Source organism: Syzygium oleosum, unplaced genomic scaffold (assembly GCF_021117445.2).
Source record: "Syzygium oleosum isolate NSW1041296 unplaced genomic scaffold, Sole_v2.1 Sole_v2.25, whole genome shotgun sequence".
NCBI classification, from domain to species: Eukaryota; Viridiplantae; Streptophyta; class Magnoliopsida; order Myrtales; family Myrtaceae; genus Syzygium; species Syzygium oleosum.
Window position 1 is genome coordinate 1,171,047 of NW_026607509.1, and position 14,984 is coordinate 1,186,030.

The 14,984-nt window shown below is 43.5% G+C and overlaps 1 protein-coding gene across 1 annotated transcript; it reads right to left on the reverse strand.

Annotated features, from left to right (window-relative positions):
- Positions 1–9,192: 9,192 nt before the first annotated feature.
- Positions 9,193–13,838, reverse strand: LOC115674769 (serine/threonine-protein kinase Nek6-like). Its single transcript, XM_030597274.2, has 13 exons — positions 13,413–13,838; positions 13,083–13,149; positions 12,555–12,620; positions 12,392–12,438; positions 11,995–12,040; positions 11,829–11,909; positions 11,705–11,747; positions 11,565–11,614; positions 11,312–11,393; positions 11,155–11,204; positions 10,981–11,054; positions 10,836–10,887; positions 9,193–10,760 (listed from the first exon to the last, which is right to left on the reverse strand). The coding sequence occupies exons 1-13, from the start codon at positions 13,529–13,531 to the stop codon at positions 9,537–9,539; spliced, it is 2,001 nt and encodes a 666-aa protein (XP_030453134.1). The 5' UTR covers positions 13,532–13,838; the 3' UTR covers positions 9,193–9,536.
- Between the last annotated feature and the right edge of the window lie 1,146 nt (positions 13,839–14,984).

The following is a 14,984-nucleotide window of genomic DNA, read 5'->3' on the forward strand; positions in this document are numbered from 1 at the left end:
GATGGAAGCTCCAATCAAACCATATATATATATATATATATATATATATATATATACATTTGCTGCATCCAGTAAGTTAAGGAAGCGTTAAAAGAAGAATGTAAAAATTATACAATCACGAGAATGTAAAGAGACGGGCCTGGGTTCTGCAGTTACTTGGCTTTTGCGGTTCAAAATGGATATGTGCCGCTATTTTCGATGAAACATTTATCAAGTATAGACTGGTTAGCAATCTGTTAGGATTAAACATACAAACATAACAAAATAGAGAGTAAAGACGAGAAAGAGAAATTGAGACACAATATTTTATCTTGGTCACCTTTAAATTAAGATTACTTTCAGCAGAAGATTTCAATATAATTAGGACCTCACACCTCTCTATTATATATAATCAATAGCTATTCATTGGCCATGTTTAAACTACGAATAAAATACGTGTCCAAACTATAAAAGTCTTCTAGCGGCCCACGGGATCCCGTGCCTTCCACTTGATGGGGATTATAAATCACACCCAACACAATCGATGTGTACTTTTGTGGGGTGCTACCGATGGCCATTCGGGACCGGAAACTACGGGTCATCAGCGATCATTGACCGCCATCTCAGTTTTGCAATATTTGGGACCAAACAAATGTGCATTAAATTTCAAGAGTGCATTCTGAACAAAACCAAGACGATGCGGATCAGAAATGTGAAGTCGGATTCTTTACAACCCCACTTTTGGGTCCGAGTTACAAGTTCCTGTGCATAAAGATGATGACTTCCGCTCTTCACAAATACCGTATTTTCAACGGTACAGCGTATGCGTTTCACTCTTCCAAATTCACGCGAGTCCATTGTTCGGAAAACCTAAATTTATATCGAATTCTTAGTCCTATAGGTGGATATGTACATGTTATAGTGGTAGTTACACCAAGCTCTTCCCCTCAAAATTTACAGTTTTCGAAATAAAGCTTTCATTTTCTTCTAATGAGAAAATATTCGGTGGTTGTCAACCACCACGTCATCGTCCTACGTGGCGTGCGTGTTCCACCCAAAAGACGACATGTGTCACGTGACGTGGCAATGGAAGGAATCCCTTTCGCCTCTCTCCTCTGGCTGGTTGGTGGGGAAAGTACTGACCACAGTAAATATTTATTGCTTCTGCGCTCTCACTCTCTCTCCTCTCTGTAACGTGAAGGAGGTCTTTTGCCTTCTCTCTCTTCTGCAAACCATTCTCTCTTCCTCTCCCGAGCTCACCCGAAGCCCTCCCCTCCTTCTTCTTCTTTGCCTTCGGCCTCGCCTTTCCGACTCCGGCTCCAGAAATCGCCTGGAGAAACCGCTTGCCTCGGGTTCCGATTTCGGGCTCGGACAATTTTGATGGGGAAGTGATTTCCTTTTGGCGGCTAAAAATTGAATCTTGACTTCCCAAAGACAATGAAATTCCAGTGCAAACGCTCATTCTCATCGGCTTTCGTAGCTTCATCTGCTAAACCCATCTTCTCTCTCGCTCGCTTGCTCGCACTTTCTGAGTTGGGCATGGCTGACCCGATCTCGAGTCAGCTGGAAATTATAGGCAAACTCAAGTGTTCTATATGATGAATCTGCCATACCGGGAAGAAAAAGAAGAGAACTCCTCTCCGTTTTTCTCAATAGCGCTTCAGCTTCTGATAGTTCTTTCTGCTTTTTGCCAGATGTTATGTTCATTTGATTTGAAATTCATAGGATTAATCGACTCGAGACAGATTGATTTCTTTATTTTTTTGGGATTCGTTCCTATTTGGTTAGCGAGGTTGTCACATTTGAGTTTGAATCGATGCTGGATAAACTCGTTGACATATTTAAAAAAAATTGGAGTGTGAACCCTTTACTTATTGCTGTTCGGTTATTGGATTTGTCTATTAGAGAATTGATTGCAGTGTTGTTGATCTTTTGCAGCTTGCTTGAGATGTTATTTTATTGAAGTAGTTCGAATTAGTTGATTTAGAAAAGGAGATGATGCTCTGCTATGAAGTCCTCTTTTTCGTGTGGTGTATATCCTCACCCTCACGGATCTATGTTCTACGCTGGTGTGTTGGGATTGGTCTTTCGTTTTACGTTATTTCGTGCTTACTGGTTGGAGACGTGCTACATTATGCCTTGATTCCACCTCTAGAAAAACATGAGAAACATTTGAGAGAGAGGGGAGGGGGGTTGCCAATGGCACCTCAAACTAGCATGACGATGAATTGCGACATGAATCATAAAAACGATCCATTTTTTTTGTATCTAGATCTCGCTTTGAAAACTCATCTGTCGCAAGTCACAACTATGAGGGACTCTAGCTACACTATCAACAACAATCCTAAGCTATGCTATTGAACAACTATGAGGGGACTCGATTTTCTATTGAAGCTCCCTTCATGATGGGTGCTTCCAGAAACTCCAGGACAAGAAGGGAAGCCATTGCATTAGGACATAAATCATGTACATTGAACGACTTTCACAGCCACGACAATGGAAAAGAATATTTTTTCAAGTGAAATTAATAGATAGACCCGCTCCGTATACATAGAAATAAAACATAATATACATGATACAATAGCTTGATCATTAATCTTAGCTTTCATGAAAATGGATAGAAATCTCACAAGCTTCTACACAAGCAGAGTTTGGTAACTCAGGCGATTTCAGAATGTAAGTGGCTAAGGTAAAAGAACTTAATTGTGCAGTATCTTTTTACAAGTAAAGAATGAATAGAATGTTGTGAGAGCCTTAATCCGTTCCTTTCCATCTTCCCTGCAAAGCCTATGATCAGATGTACGAGCCTCTTCAGTGCCGGCTCAACAAAGAACAGCTTGACAATCTCTAGCCTTAAACACGAAGTGGTTGCCCCTTCTAATCAACGCAGTTACACAGCATGAGCTGCCTCGTGATTCCTCATTCAAAAAATCCAAATTGGTCTTCAGGTAACCGTCTCTATTTCATCGCGGTCTCCTCTCACCACTTCATCTATGATATACTTACTCAAGTCGGCAAACTCAGTAGCGATTACACCTCTATGCCCAGCAAATATACCAATCAACGCCAGCATATTGAAAGTAGCAGAATCAGGTTAGCGTCCTTGCACGTTGAAGATGGCTATAAGGAACTGAACGGACTATAATTCCTTTCAGAACAAAACTTAAACAAGTTCATTACCGTTTATTCGATTCTAGCTTTGACGAGTAAAGTCAGTATCCTAAGCTTCCAACCAAATTCTTTCTGGTGATCACAAATACAAATGACATCTCATCTGAATCGTTCTAGAATAGTCGCATAAATTGTTAAGCTATTCACAAACCATCCCGTCATCATGATTAAGAAGAAGCTCTGCCTGAAAAAAAGAAAAATTTACCTGCGTGCTATTCCATGGATACCCATGGAAGCAGAATACCGATCCTCCATAGCCGCCGTCGCCGGAATCCCAAAGCTACGAGCGAGAGAGAAAATGGGTTTAAACAGAGTACCCATACTCCTCTCTCTCTCCTCCATTACAACATCCCCACGGCCGTCGACGGCGTCGCCGGAATCCCAAAGCTACAAGCGAGAGAGAAGATGGGTTTAGCAGATGAAGCTACGAAAGCTGATGAGATGAGCGTTTGCACTGGAATTTCAGTGTGTTTGGAAAGTCAAGATTCAATTTTTAGCCGCCAAAAGGAAATCACTTCCCCATCAGAATCGTCCGAGCCCGAAATCGGAAGCCGAGGCAGGCGGTTTCTCCAGGCGGTTTCTGGAGCCGGAGTCGGAAAGGCGAGGCCGAAGGCGAAGAAGAAGGAGGGGAGGGCTTCGGGTGAGCTCGGGAGAGGAAGAGAGAATGGGTTGCAGAAGAGAGAGAAGGCAAAAGACCTCCTTCACGTTACAGAGAGGAGAGAGAGTGAGAGCGAGAGCAAAGAGTCAATAAATATTTACTGTTGGTCAGTACTTTCCCCACCAACCGGCCAGAGGAGAGAGACAAAAGGGATTCCTACCATTGCCACGTCACGCGACACATGTCGTCTTTTGGATGGAACAAGCACGCCACGTGGGACGATGACGTGGTGGTATGTAACCACTGAATATTTTCTCCCAGTGAGTGGAAACAGCTGACGCTGAACTTGGAGAGACAGCGGTGCGGATGCACGAAGGGCAGCGGTCGGTCGGCGCCGTGTTAGGCACCGACTTATCACAACGTGGGACGCGGGATTGAGGATTGGTGACCCATCTTCTTTTTGACAGGCCTCTGTCTTTGCCGAACATAAATGTCATGGATCGCCTCGATCTCTGCTGCTATGTTTAAAAAGAGCAAGTCCCGCACATGGACTCGACATGACGAGCCGCCACTGACCGCCGAAAAATATATGGCGGACGACAGAAGAATTCTAGCTGTATTCTAATCTTTGAGGACCTACACCATCTCTCAGCTTCGATGGGAAGTTCCAGTGAAAACACGCGGATTTGATCGCATGGGTCTCATGAAGAAATTTGGCTTCTGTTGGTACACCTAGGAAAAATTGTCTAAAAAATCCTACGCTTATTTGCTCTTTTGCCAATTCGGTCCTAAACTTTTCAATTTTGCCACTTAAGCTCTAAATATTTTCATGTTTTATCAATCAAGTACATCCGGCCAATTATAGCGGAAATCGCGCATGAACGCGTCGTTTCTACGTGCAGTGTACGGTCGGCGCAAGAGCGTACAAGTTTTATAATTTTATAATTTTTCTTTCTTTCTTTTTCGTTTTTTTTCCAAGGTTCAAGTAAGTGCAAGGGCCGAAAGAGCCCTTGTCCAGCGACCAATAAGGGTCTCCGACCTTGCTTTTGGGGATTAACAAGCCCTCGCCTGTCGTCGGAATTGGTATAAAAAATAACAAAAAAATTAATAAGAAATTATCAGACCTTGCTAGTACCGCCGTCCTCGTCAGCGATCTCCAGTTAAAATTTGGCCGGATGGACTTAATTGACGAAACGTGAAAAGGCAACTCAAATTCTTGACAAAAAAAAAATTTAAGACTGAATTGATAAGAGTGCAAGACTGACTTTTTAAATAATTTTCCCATGCACGTATGTACACCACACAGATGATGAGTTCACATCTTAAATTTTTTTCTCCGCAAATGTGCTCTATTGTGAAAGCAACTTTATGCAAAAACGATTCTCAATGATAAATTTAGCAAACATTCGTCTAAGGTTGTCAATCGAAACAAAGATTGAACACGGGGGAGCAAGTTGAGATTCGTCGTCCGTTTCAAGAATTTGACGCCAGCGATTCATCAACGTGTCAGAGAGCGCGCACAAATCGCTTCTTCGATCAACTTACGATCTAAGCAACGAATGAAAACTGTGAATAATTTGCAGCTCAGAGAGTTCGCGTTGGAATTGTAAACGAATTGCAGATCGGACGTATATATGAATGAATATATATATATATAGATATATATCGAATATCATGTAAAATCACCGATGGTCCACAAAGAATCAATCCAATGAAAACCCTCCCCCAAACAAAAAACAAATCACTCCTCAATCGCTCTTCCCCTGCATTACATGTATCCACGCTGTCATTCTTCACACTCGAAAACATACCAAAGACGAGCCTCTCAGTACTTGAGCAGAGCGAGCAGAGACAGCGCGACCGAAGATCCGATGACCGCGAACGAGGCCGGCGCGAACGCCGCTCCGGACTCCATCGACGCCGGGGCAGGGGCCGGCGCCATCTCGGGTTCCTGAGCCGAGGCCGCGGCGGCGGCCATGAGGAGGACCGCCGCCACGAAGGCGACCGCGAACGAACCGAAGCTCCTCACTCCTGCTACTGCTGCTGCCGCCATTGCCGAACGAGCAAAGAACCGGGCGATGAGCGGATTATTATGTCGGAGCGAGGGAGCCTTCGAACCGGCCGGAGATCGGAGTTGCAGAGGAGGCTAGCGCTAGAAGAGTTGGCGGAGTTGGAGAGGTTCGAGAATGATGAAGAAGAAGGGGAAGGAGATCGCTATTTATAGGCGGGAGAAGGGGCGCGTGGGCATCACCGCAGCGGGCGAAGGTGGGGGACCTCCAAATGATTCGCCAACGTTCACATAACAGCTCGATTTGCGCGTAAAAAAGGCATTGACATGGCCGTTGGGGGGTGGGGTGGGGGGCGATGATTGCGTGCGGCCGCGCCCCGATCTCTGTCGGCAGACGGATGCCGCTGCGATTGCGACACGTGTGCGGAGGGAGTTCGTCCGTTTTTTGGGGTGGGGACCGGCCGGCGGGCCCATTGGGCCTCCGGGGGGAGGCCATTCCGAAGTTGAGCCCAGTGGGCCCGAGATGGCCCTGCTTTGCTCTTGATTTTTCTTTTTTATTTATTCTTTTAACCGATTTTTTTTATTTTTATTTTTTTATTTATTTTAACCAATTGATCGACCAGTTTTGGGTTGTCATGTTAGTAGTAGCTGCAATTGAGCCAATAAATTCCTAAGTTGCCAAAAATAGCGTTTGATAGTTCCGGAAACTCTAGTTTAATAGAATTGAGGGAAATCTAACGAGTCAGAATAATATCAAAGTAAGACATTCCGAGTACGATGTATGAAAAAAATCATACATATATCGAGATCATACTAATCAATCTGGTTTCTATCACCATATCAAACCACCACCGGAACTATTTATCTCAACGTATAACAAAAATATCATATCATATCACGTGTATTATGAAAACAGAGGGTGGAGGATGTAGTTTAGAGCTGCAAAACGATGAGAAGAGCAGCAGAGAGCAAGAGGCAGACAAGAGCATCCTGCAGCGGCGAAAGAGGCCCAGCTGCCCCTGTAACCGGCGGAGGCAACGGAGCCATCGCTAGCTCCTGCGCCCGAGTCGCTCCGCACAGCCACGCCGCCGTCATCGCCACCACGAGCGTCGCGATTCCACCTCTCATGCGGCGGTTCCCGGAGCCTGCCATCGAATCTTCTCAGTATGCCTGTAACCGCAGCTCGTGTGTCTCTCTGTGGACAGGTACAAGAAGGTCCGATTCTTGCTGCATTTATATAGGCAGGCACTGAAACGGCGATCAGTTCTGGGGACATTGGAACTGGATGTGCATGAGAGCAGTTAGCGTATCGGAATCAATGTGACTCTTCTGCTTCTTGTACATGCCTTTTGAGCCAAGAATAGAAACCGCAGGGACCACCCGCTCCAACCTAGGTGGCTTCAGGATAATCAAAGCTTTGATGGTTTGCTACTTCCTAAAGCAACCCCTGAAGATCGAGAGGTTGTGAAAAGCGAGGGCCCAACCATCCGAGAGACGAAGAGGGTACACCGTCACTGGTGTGCCTCGGTTGTCCTTCGCAGCTGCTGCAGATGGACCCTCGCTTTTGGCTCAGCTGTTAATTTTTGCTTTGATGGCCAGGACACTCGCTTTTGGCTCAGCTGTTAATTTTTGCTTTGATGGCCAGGGCATTGTGTAAAGTTTGAGCATCAAGCACCCGAAAAGGCATGTTTCACGGGCACTCGCTCGGCAGCCGACTAATCCAATAGGCGAGATCAATTATCGTGTTCTTCGACCATGAACTCATAACTCATAAATTCAAGAGAAACATGGTATGGTGGAGAAAAGGAAGAAGAAAGAGTCGCCGATACATATTTCGTCATTGTTTTGTTTGATCAGCCTTTCATTGATGTATTTATAAACCTAACAAAGAAGAACGAGTCTGTTGATTTTGGAGAACTATAATTCTTCAAATTTATAGCAAAATGTCGTATCATCCCAATGGTTCACAATTAGAACCCCTTCGCCATACCACATCTCTTAGAACAGAGCTGTCTGAAAGATTACACCTTTTGGAACGAAGTTATTCTCGTATGTTCTTTGCGCCTTCTCATAAGATCAAAATGTCATTTCATTTTAATGGTCAATCGGATCAACTTGACTAACCCATTGTTTCTCATTCTTTCTTTTTCGTCTCCCCCAAAAGCAAATTTACAGAGAAATACGATGTGCGAAATATGAAAATCAATCATGACGAGTATCATTAAATGTTATATATAGATACACGCGCGACAGTTCGCCTCCTGTTTCTCTGCAAGAGAGAGCCATTCTAACGTTGGAGAGACATTTGTGCATCACCGGCTCCTTCACAACCATTAGCGTTTACCAAATTCCGCCAAACTTTCCCCTCGTGCCATGCAAAACCAACCACGTACCACGATTTTCCATTGCAAATTTTCAACTGCTTTCAGCCTAAAAATGGCCCCAACACTCCCCTATAAATTCCTCTTGACCTCCACACGCCATCCCCAGGACAGCAAAAGAAAAACAATAAGGAGAGGAAGAAGATAAGATATCTGTTCTTCGTCTCCAGGAAAAAAAAAAAAGGACTTGCGTTTCTCGAGAAAATGGACATGAAGAAGATCTCCTGTGCCGTCCTCGTTGCTGCCGCCTCAATGAGCGCCGTCCTGGCCTCCGATGCCTCCGCAGCTCCGGCCCCAGGCCCATCGAGTGGAGCCTCCGCAGCCTTGCCCGTCTTCGGCACCCTGGTTGGCGCCTCTGTCGTGTCTTTCTTTGCCTATTATTTGCAGTGAGAACTTGAGAGCGCCACAATGGCAAAATATGAGAGAAATAACAGAGTGGAAAGTAGGGAAGGAGTAGTTCTGGAAGAGAGTGAACAAGGGTTCGTCTGAGCATTCTTATTCGAGTTCTTGAAATGGACTGACATTTCAGAATATCTCCCTTCTTTGATTCATGTCCTGTGTCTTTATTTGTTATTTACATACATGGGTGTTGCACTTCAATAAAGGATTTTGTCAAGCTTTTTCAAGTGGAGTGGCTGGTTGTTGCATGACACCAATTCTGGTGTCGACCTTTCGCCGCCAGTCATTGCGCATGAATTTAGCGCAATCTAACAGCATCACATATATATTCAAGTATTTATGCACCTCACATGTATCACAAACGAATGAGGGAGAGGAACTTATCTTTAAGGATAGGCTCTTAAAAACTGAGCTTAAGGTCAAATGATGCATGAGCAATGTATGCAGCAGGAAAGAGATACTTAGGATGCATTGGCCATGGCACTCCGAAATACTGTGCATGCAGACATTATACGGAGATTCACTAGGAAGAGGCATGGGAATTTAAGATATCACCTGGCCATTGTCGACCTAGAGAGCGATCTCACCCTCATAATCCATACAACAACATCAAGAAGAAGATGGTACAATCAATTGATAGCGGTGTAGAAGACTCGTGCGCAAAATTGCAGTATATGAAGAAATTGTACAAACTCTGAAAAGGACTCATCAGTCAGACAATCGTATTTCTTACACATAACTAATGACTTCAACTATCATTTAAATGACAGCTTCCTCTTGCAAACAGACGGCAACTGAATCCATAAAATCAACAAAGAATGCGTCTCCTTCAGCTCCACCGTTATTCAGAAAAACACTACTTCAAGAAAGACGCTTCTCATACTTACACTCAAATGAATGTACACGGGATGGATAAATTAATGCCAAGAGTCCTCATGGATTTTAGCGAAAGAGCACCCTCGAAAAGTACATGCATGTACAAGAAAGTTCAGCACATAGATTATTGACAATCATCTTCGTGAGGTAAGTTTCCTCCAGGAAATTTAAGTGAAGACATGAGGCTCTTTGTCAACAAAATAGCCGTCTCTTTCGATGACACGGCTTCTCCTCCGAATGGTCTCAGAATACCGGCAAGCTCATCAACCTTATCCTGTTTAAGTAGCTGTGCACATAGCTCAAGCAGAGATTCTAGAGCATCAGCTCTTTGTTGACTTGGAATTTCCCAGTTGATCTTGGTTTCTTCTCCACCAGTAGCAGTGAGTGTGCTAAAGGAAGAGGTGTCAAGTGGTGTGTGGTTCACAACCAGAGCATCATCAGCCTCAGTTTGCGTGGAACAGGTGACATCATCTTTTTTTGCCTTAACTCCATTACATAGGGTCGTCTTATTACCAGATGATAAATAGTCCACGGTAGCACCTTCCACGGCGGAGTTTTCTAATTTGTCAGAACTGCATGTGGGATCGCTATCATTTCCGTAACAAGTATTGTGGATCCTCAATGACGGAGTACCATTCTCATGAACTGCATCATTTTTTTCGTGGACTTCATTTGGCATTTGCACCTCGCTGCTCTTTTCTGCCTTAATATTTAATTCACAGTCTTCCTCATCTTTCTGGTTGCGAACTCTCTCTTGAGCCTGTGCTATTTCCTGAGCCTGTGCTATTTCCTGAGCCTGCATGACACTATCATTGACATCAACCTTCTTGAATTGTTGAACGTACTTCATAGCTTCTTCTCCTCCATCCAGAGAAGGCAACGTGCCCTCAGAGGTGATCTCGGAGGTGACTTCCATTGAACTGTGATCCGTTACAAGCTTAGAATCAGTTCCTCCATCTCCATTCGAAAGAGTCATTTCAGAATCAGCAGAACTATCTTTTGAACCATCCAAAGAGGTCGATACTTCAACTGTATAGCTGGTCGGATCAACCATCTTGGTTTCAAGATAATCTTCTGTGCTAGCTGTGGATGTCGCTTTGCCAGCAGTTACCGCAGCAATCTGTCTCATGTTTCCATTAGCTTCAACATGCTCAGAGTGGCTTAAGGCTTCTACTCCTATCTCCTTCTCTGTGTGGTCTTTCCCCGCCTTTGGCTTCCCAGATGATAATCTTCTCCCACTTTTATCCTTTGAATTGTTTATGGGCTTTATGGGAAGAAAGACAGGGGCAGCATTATTGCACCGAAGAAGGTATGGCTGCAAATGTGGATGCCTTAGCAGCTCAGCAGCCTGAAAATTCAGGGGCATTAGAGTAGGTCAAGGAAATTCCATTAATCTTACAAAAGCATAGGTAAGTTGGATTACCGTTGGTCTATGCTCTGGATTCTTTCTCAGCATGCTCTTGATTATTTGCTTCCTACAAAATGGACAGTAAGTGCTACAGATGAAAAAAAAAAAAAAACTGTCATATAACTGCTCTGAATGTGGTGGTCTTAGAGAAGCTTCTTACAGTGAGGATGAATACACAATAGGAAGGGGTGAAATGGTAGATCTGTTTATTTTGTTGATGAGTCCAGCCATATCCTATTAAGAAAAGTTCACATTTTAAGGGGTAGTGCCACAGAGATACTAGTCCAGATATAATGGTAGCAACAAGGCATGCATGAAGTTGAGTTAAACTCACAGAGGCTCTAAATGCAGGATGGTGAGCAGCTATTTCAAACATGCAGCAACCTGTAAAAGCACCAAATTTCTCTCCCTTGTCAAACCATGAATATGTAATGAAAGGAGTTCAAATAATCCGTTTAATAAGCAGTGCTGTATTTGAGATCCTGGCTTACCAAGAGACCATATGTCAGACTTGTAACCATAAGGAATATCTGCCAGGAGCTCAGGACACATGTAGTTGGGAGTGCCAACAACCTGTATAATGCCAAGGACAGAAGATAGGTTGACATGAAGTCAACTCAGAAATGTACTTTAAACAAATGATAACCTTAACCAGACATATACAGACGCATAATCTGTAGAAGAACTGCCCACAGGAATAATCAATTGAGATTAAAGATCTGGTAGATGTAAACAGTATCATACCGATGAAGCAAGGTCTTCTGTGCCAAGTAGCTTTGCAAGCCCAAAATCACCTGTACAGTGACTTACGCTACTTTAAGTAATAATGATATTTGAAGCAGGGATGATCAATCAATCATGAGATGGAGTTTAGATCTTCATACCTAGCCGGATGTCATTGTCCTTTGTGAGGAATATGTTAGAACACTGAAATCAGAGGGCTTAGGTCATGTTCACACAAACAACAGCTGTTTCTGATTTCAAATTATCAGGAGTACGTAACCTTACTTTAAGATCTCTGTGTAGTACACGGTTTGAGTGCAGGTAGTCCACAGCTAGCAACAACTGGGTTAACCATTTGCAGAGTTTCTGCACATAAAAAGATCAAACGCAAGGAGTTAGTACAGACTATGGGTTATCACGAGAAGAAACCACTTAAGATACAACTAATTACCTCCTCGGAAAAAAATATCCCCCTGGCCTTCTTTATAATCCCAGCCCTGATTGTGGGGAAAAAATAGATCTCCCCTAGATCAGTTACTTGTGCCGAGCATTTAGAAGCAGATATTGGAAATTTTAATGCTTACATATTGAAAAAAGAATATTAGCTATAGCAGGAGAAATCAATTTTGTTTGATTCTTTCAATAAATTGAGGAGAAGCTCTTAAATCATTTCCTACTCAATAACGTCTTCCATCACATCTTAATAGGTATATTTTGCAGCGACGTGCATCATTACAATTGCTTACAGTATGTTCCACTCCATCTATAATGTGATAATGTCATACTACCAGAACTCTACTCATCCAGCATTCTGACTTGTCGATGATGTGAGTTTTACATGTACTTACATGTCCCCTCCTTCACAGTAACCAGTGATGATGCATATACAGTTTCCCTGATTACCAAGCAAAACATAGTGAGATTCGACAATAATGCCATGATTTGACCCTAAAAAAGAAACGTCTCGTAAAAGCATTCTCGCAGCGTGACATGTATAGATGTGATGTTCACCTTATCCACCCATGCATCTTTGTACTCCACAATATATGGATTGTGCAGTTTGGCAATCAACTCCATCTGCACGTTGACATAGAAGCGAAACTCTCACCAATTAGCGTTGGAAACATAAACAGCGAGAAATCTCGGTAGAGGAGATCAGAAAGCCCAATTCGCTCGAATGCACATCAAGACTTCGATGCCAAATAAAGAATGCGGACAAAAAGCTTCGGATACTCGAAACATCTTGTAAAAGGGAAATTGCGATAAGGAAGATCCGTTCCGTGTCATGTTCAGTTTAAATCTTTGAATGTCCTTAGAACCGAGACACAGGGTCAATATAGGGAAATGAGTTCCAGGCATGTACGAACTTAGAAAGACAGCACAGCATCCGAACATAGAAGAAGGAATGAATTTCATATCAGAACACTCCACACTAATCAATGAGCCAACCAGACCGAAACAATGGAATTCAGAAACAAGTGCAGCTGACTCCATTTCTACACTGGAAAAACCCATAAATATATCAGGAAAGAAAGCAACCTCCTGGTGTGCAGTGCGTTTGAACTTCTCCGTTTGCTTGGCCAAGCGAATTTTCTTCAGCACGTACCTGTGGAGACACAAAAATGCCGAAAAAACCGACGGACGAAACCCAAAGTCAGGACCTTATGCTCGGATTCGAAGCCAAGCCACCACAAAACTAAACAGGGGGACTGAGGATTTCCTCAAATCATCAAATATCATCGCCACCGACAAACGGTACCAACTGAGAATTGCACATAAATCAGCAAACTCGACCGCTTCAAATCACCGTGCAAATAAAGCACGACGACAGTGGCGGAAACCGAACAAAAAAGAGGAGGCGGAACTCACTTCTTCTTCTCCAACCTATGGAGGACGAGGAAGGCCGATCCGAAGGCTCCCCTCCCAATCTGCTCGATCACCTCGTACGCCTCCATCCTCGCGCCGGCGTCGCTGCTCTCCGGCTCCATGGGGGGGGCCGCCCGCGATTCCGGCCCTCGACCTCGAAGGGTTTCGGCCGCTCCGGCGGCAGATCTGCTACTGAAAGCAACTGGGAGTGTGGAGAGCCGGGAGCTCTCTTATAGCGAAGAGAGAGAGAGAGAGAGAGAGAGAGAGAGGAGGAGCTTTGCTTGCATTTACAGATTTCACGGACATGGACGGACTTTCTCTCTCTTCTTCTCCTCTCACTTCAAGCACGCAGGAGGAATGTTTTGGGAGCACGAAGTTGCGAAGTCGCCATCATTAGCGCCTTGCCTCTTCTGCACACACGCTTTGTCTGAATTCGGAAAATTCCAAATAAGAATATGAAATGCCCTCGTTTTCTTAAATTTTAGATGACGATTTTCCTTCGTCTCTGCACGTTTTTCTTCTTATTACAGTGTTGCTACAGTGCCAAACAGTGCATGAACAGTATCATAGAGGAGGATGTCATCAATGTAAATTTGGGCATTGGCCAGAATAGGTTGAGCCTCCTTCACCACCACAATCACCACCCTGAGGTGATATCAGCGGGACATGATGGAATAGCCGGCTGAGGAAAGTTTTCTACTCCATTGGAACATCGGTATGACAGGGTTGTGCCATGGTAGTTTCAAATAAAACCTGCCGGTCGTCGGCCGGCTAGATATTCCGGCAAGGCAACTCTCACCCAACCCTCTTCAGACATCCTTAGTGGCCAGCCGTGAGATAAAATAAAAAAAAAAACCATAAGGAGAAAAGGAAAAAAAGGGAAAATTTTATTTAAAAAAAGGTAAAAGATGAAAATGTCGTTAACCATGCGAAAAGACCTTCTTCGAAACTATCATAACCATTTCAAGCCCTTATTTAAAATAATATCCACTTCAGACCATTATTTGAGAAAATGAGGACGCTTCATAATCTTATTTGAAACAAGGTACACTTTAAAATTTTATTTGAAAAAATGAAGGCATTTCATGCTCTTATTTAGAATTTTTTCCTAGATTTTTTTTTTTGGTCAGACTTATGGAATAGATTTATCAAGTGAATTTTTCTCTTTCTTTTCTCTTTTCGACAATTCGGGAATATAAGCATGCAATTGTTCACACCTTTTGATGTAGGCGGCCCTGACGCGGGCCAATTTCCACATGGAGTTTCTACTCCAGGATTTAAGTAGGTAATTTCTAATCTCTAAGTGGGGGAATTCCCTTGCTCATTTTTACGGATTTTTATAGACATTCATTTACGTGAGTGATTTGTAGTCAACACTACAATTAGTTTTAAAAGTCATAACAAATGGATGTCCTTTGGAGTCGCTCGGTCACTGACCCACCTAATAAAAGGGCGAACGAAAACTATTGTATTCAAAGGGGCATCTTCGGGGTGGGGTAATGATGATTAGTTTTGTTTTTTGGGGATCGCAAATTTGGTGAAGAAGAATAATCAAATTTGGTGTCTTTTGGGCAT

Bases quoted from the DNA above. Each gene is read 5' to 3' on its own strand.
- LOC115674769 (XM_030597274.2), bottom strand. From the start codon at position 13,531: ATGGAGCCGGAGAGCAGCGACGCCGGCGCGAGGATGGAGGCGTACGAG. The intron at 12,621-13,082 runs GTTGCTTTCTTT...GTCAACGTGCAG, and splicing joins AACGCACTGCACACCAGGAG to ATGGAGTTGATTGCCAAACT. The intron at 11,205-11,311 runs GTAAGCCAGGAT...GTGCTTTTACAG, and splicing joins GTCTGACATATGGTCTCTTG to GTTGCTGCATGTTTGAAATA.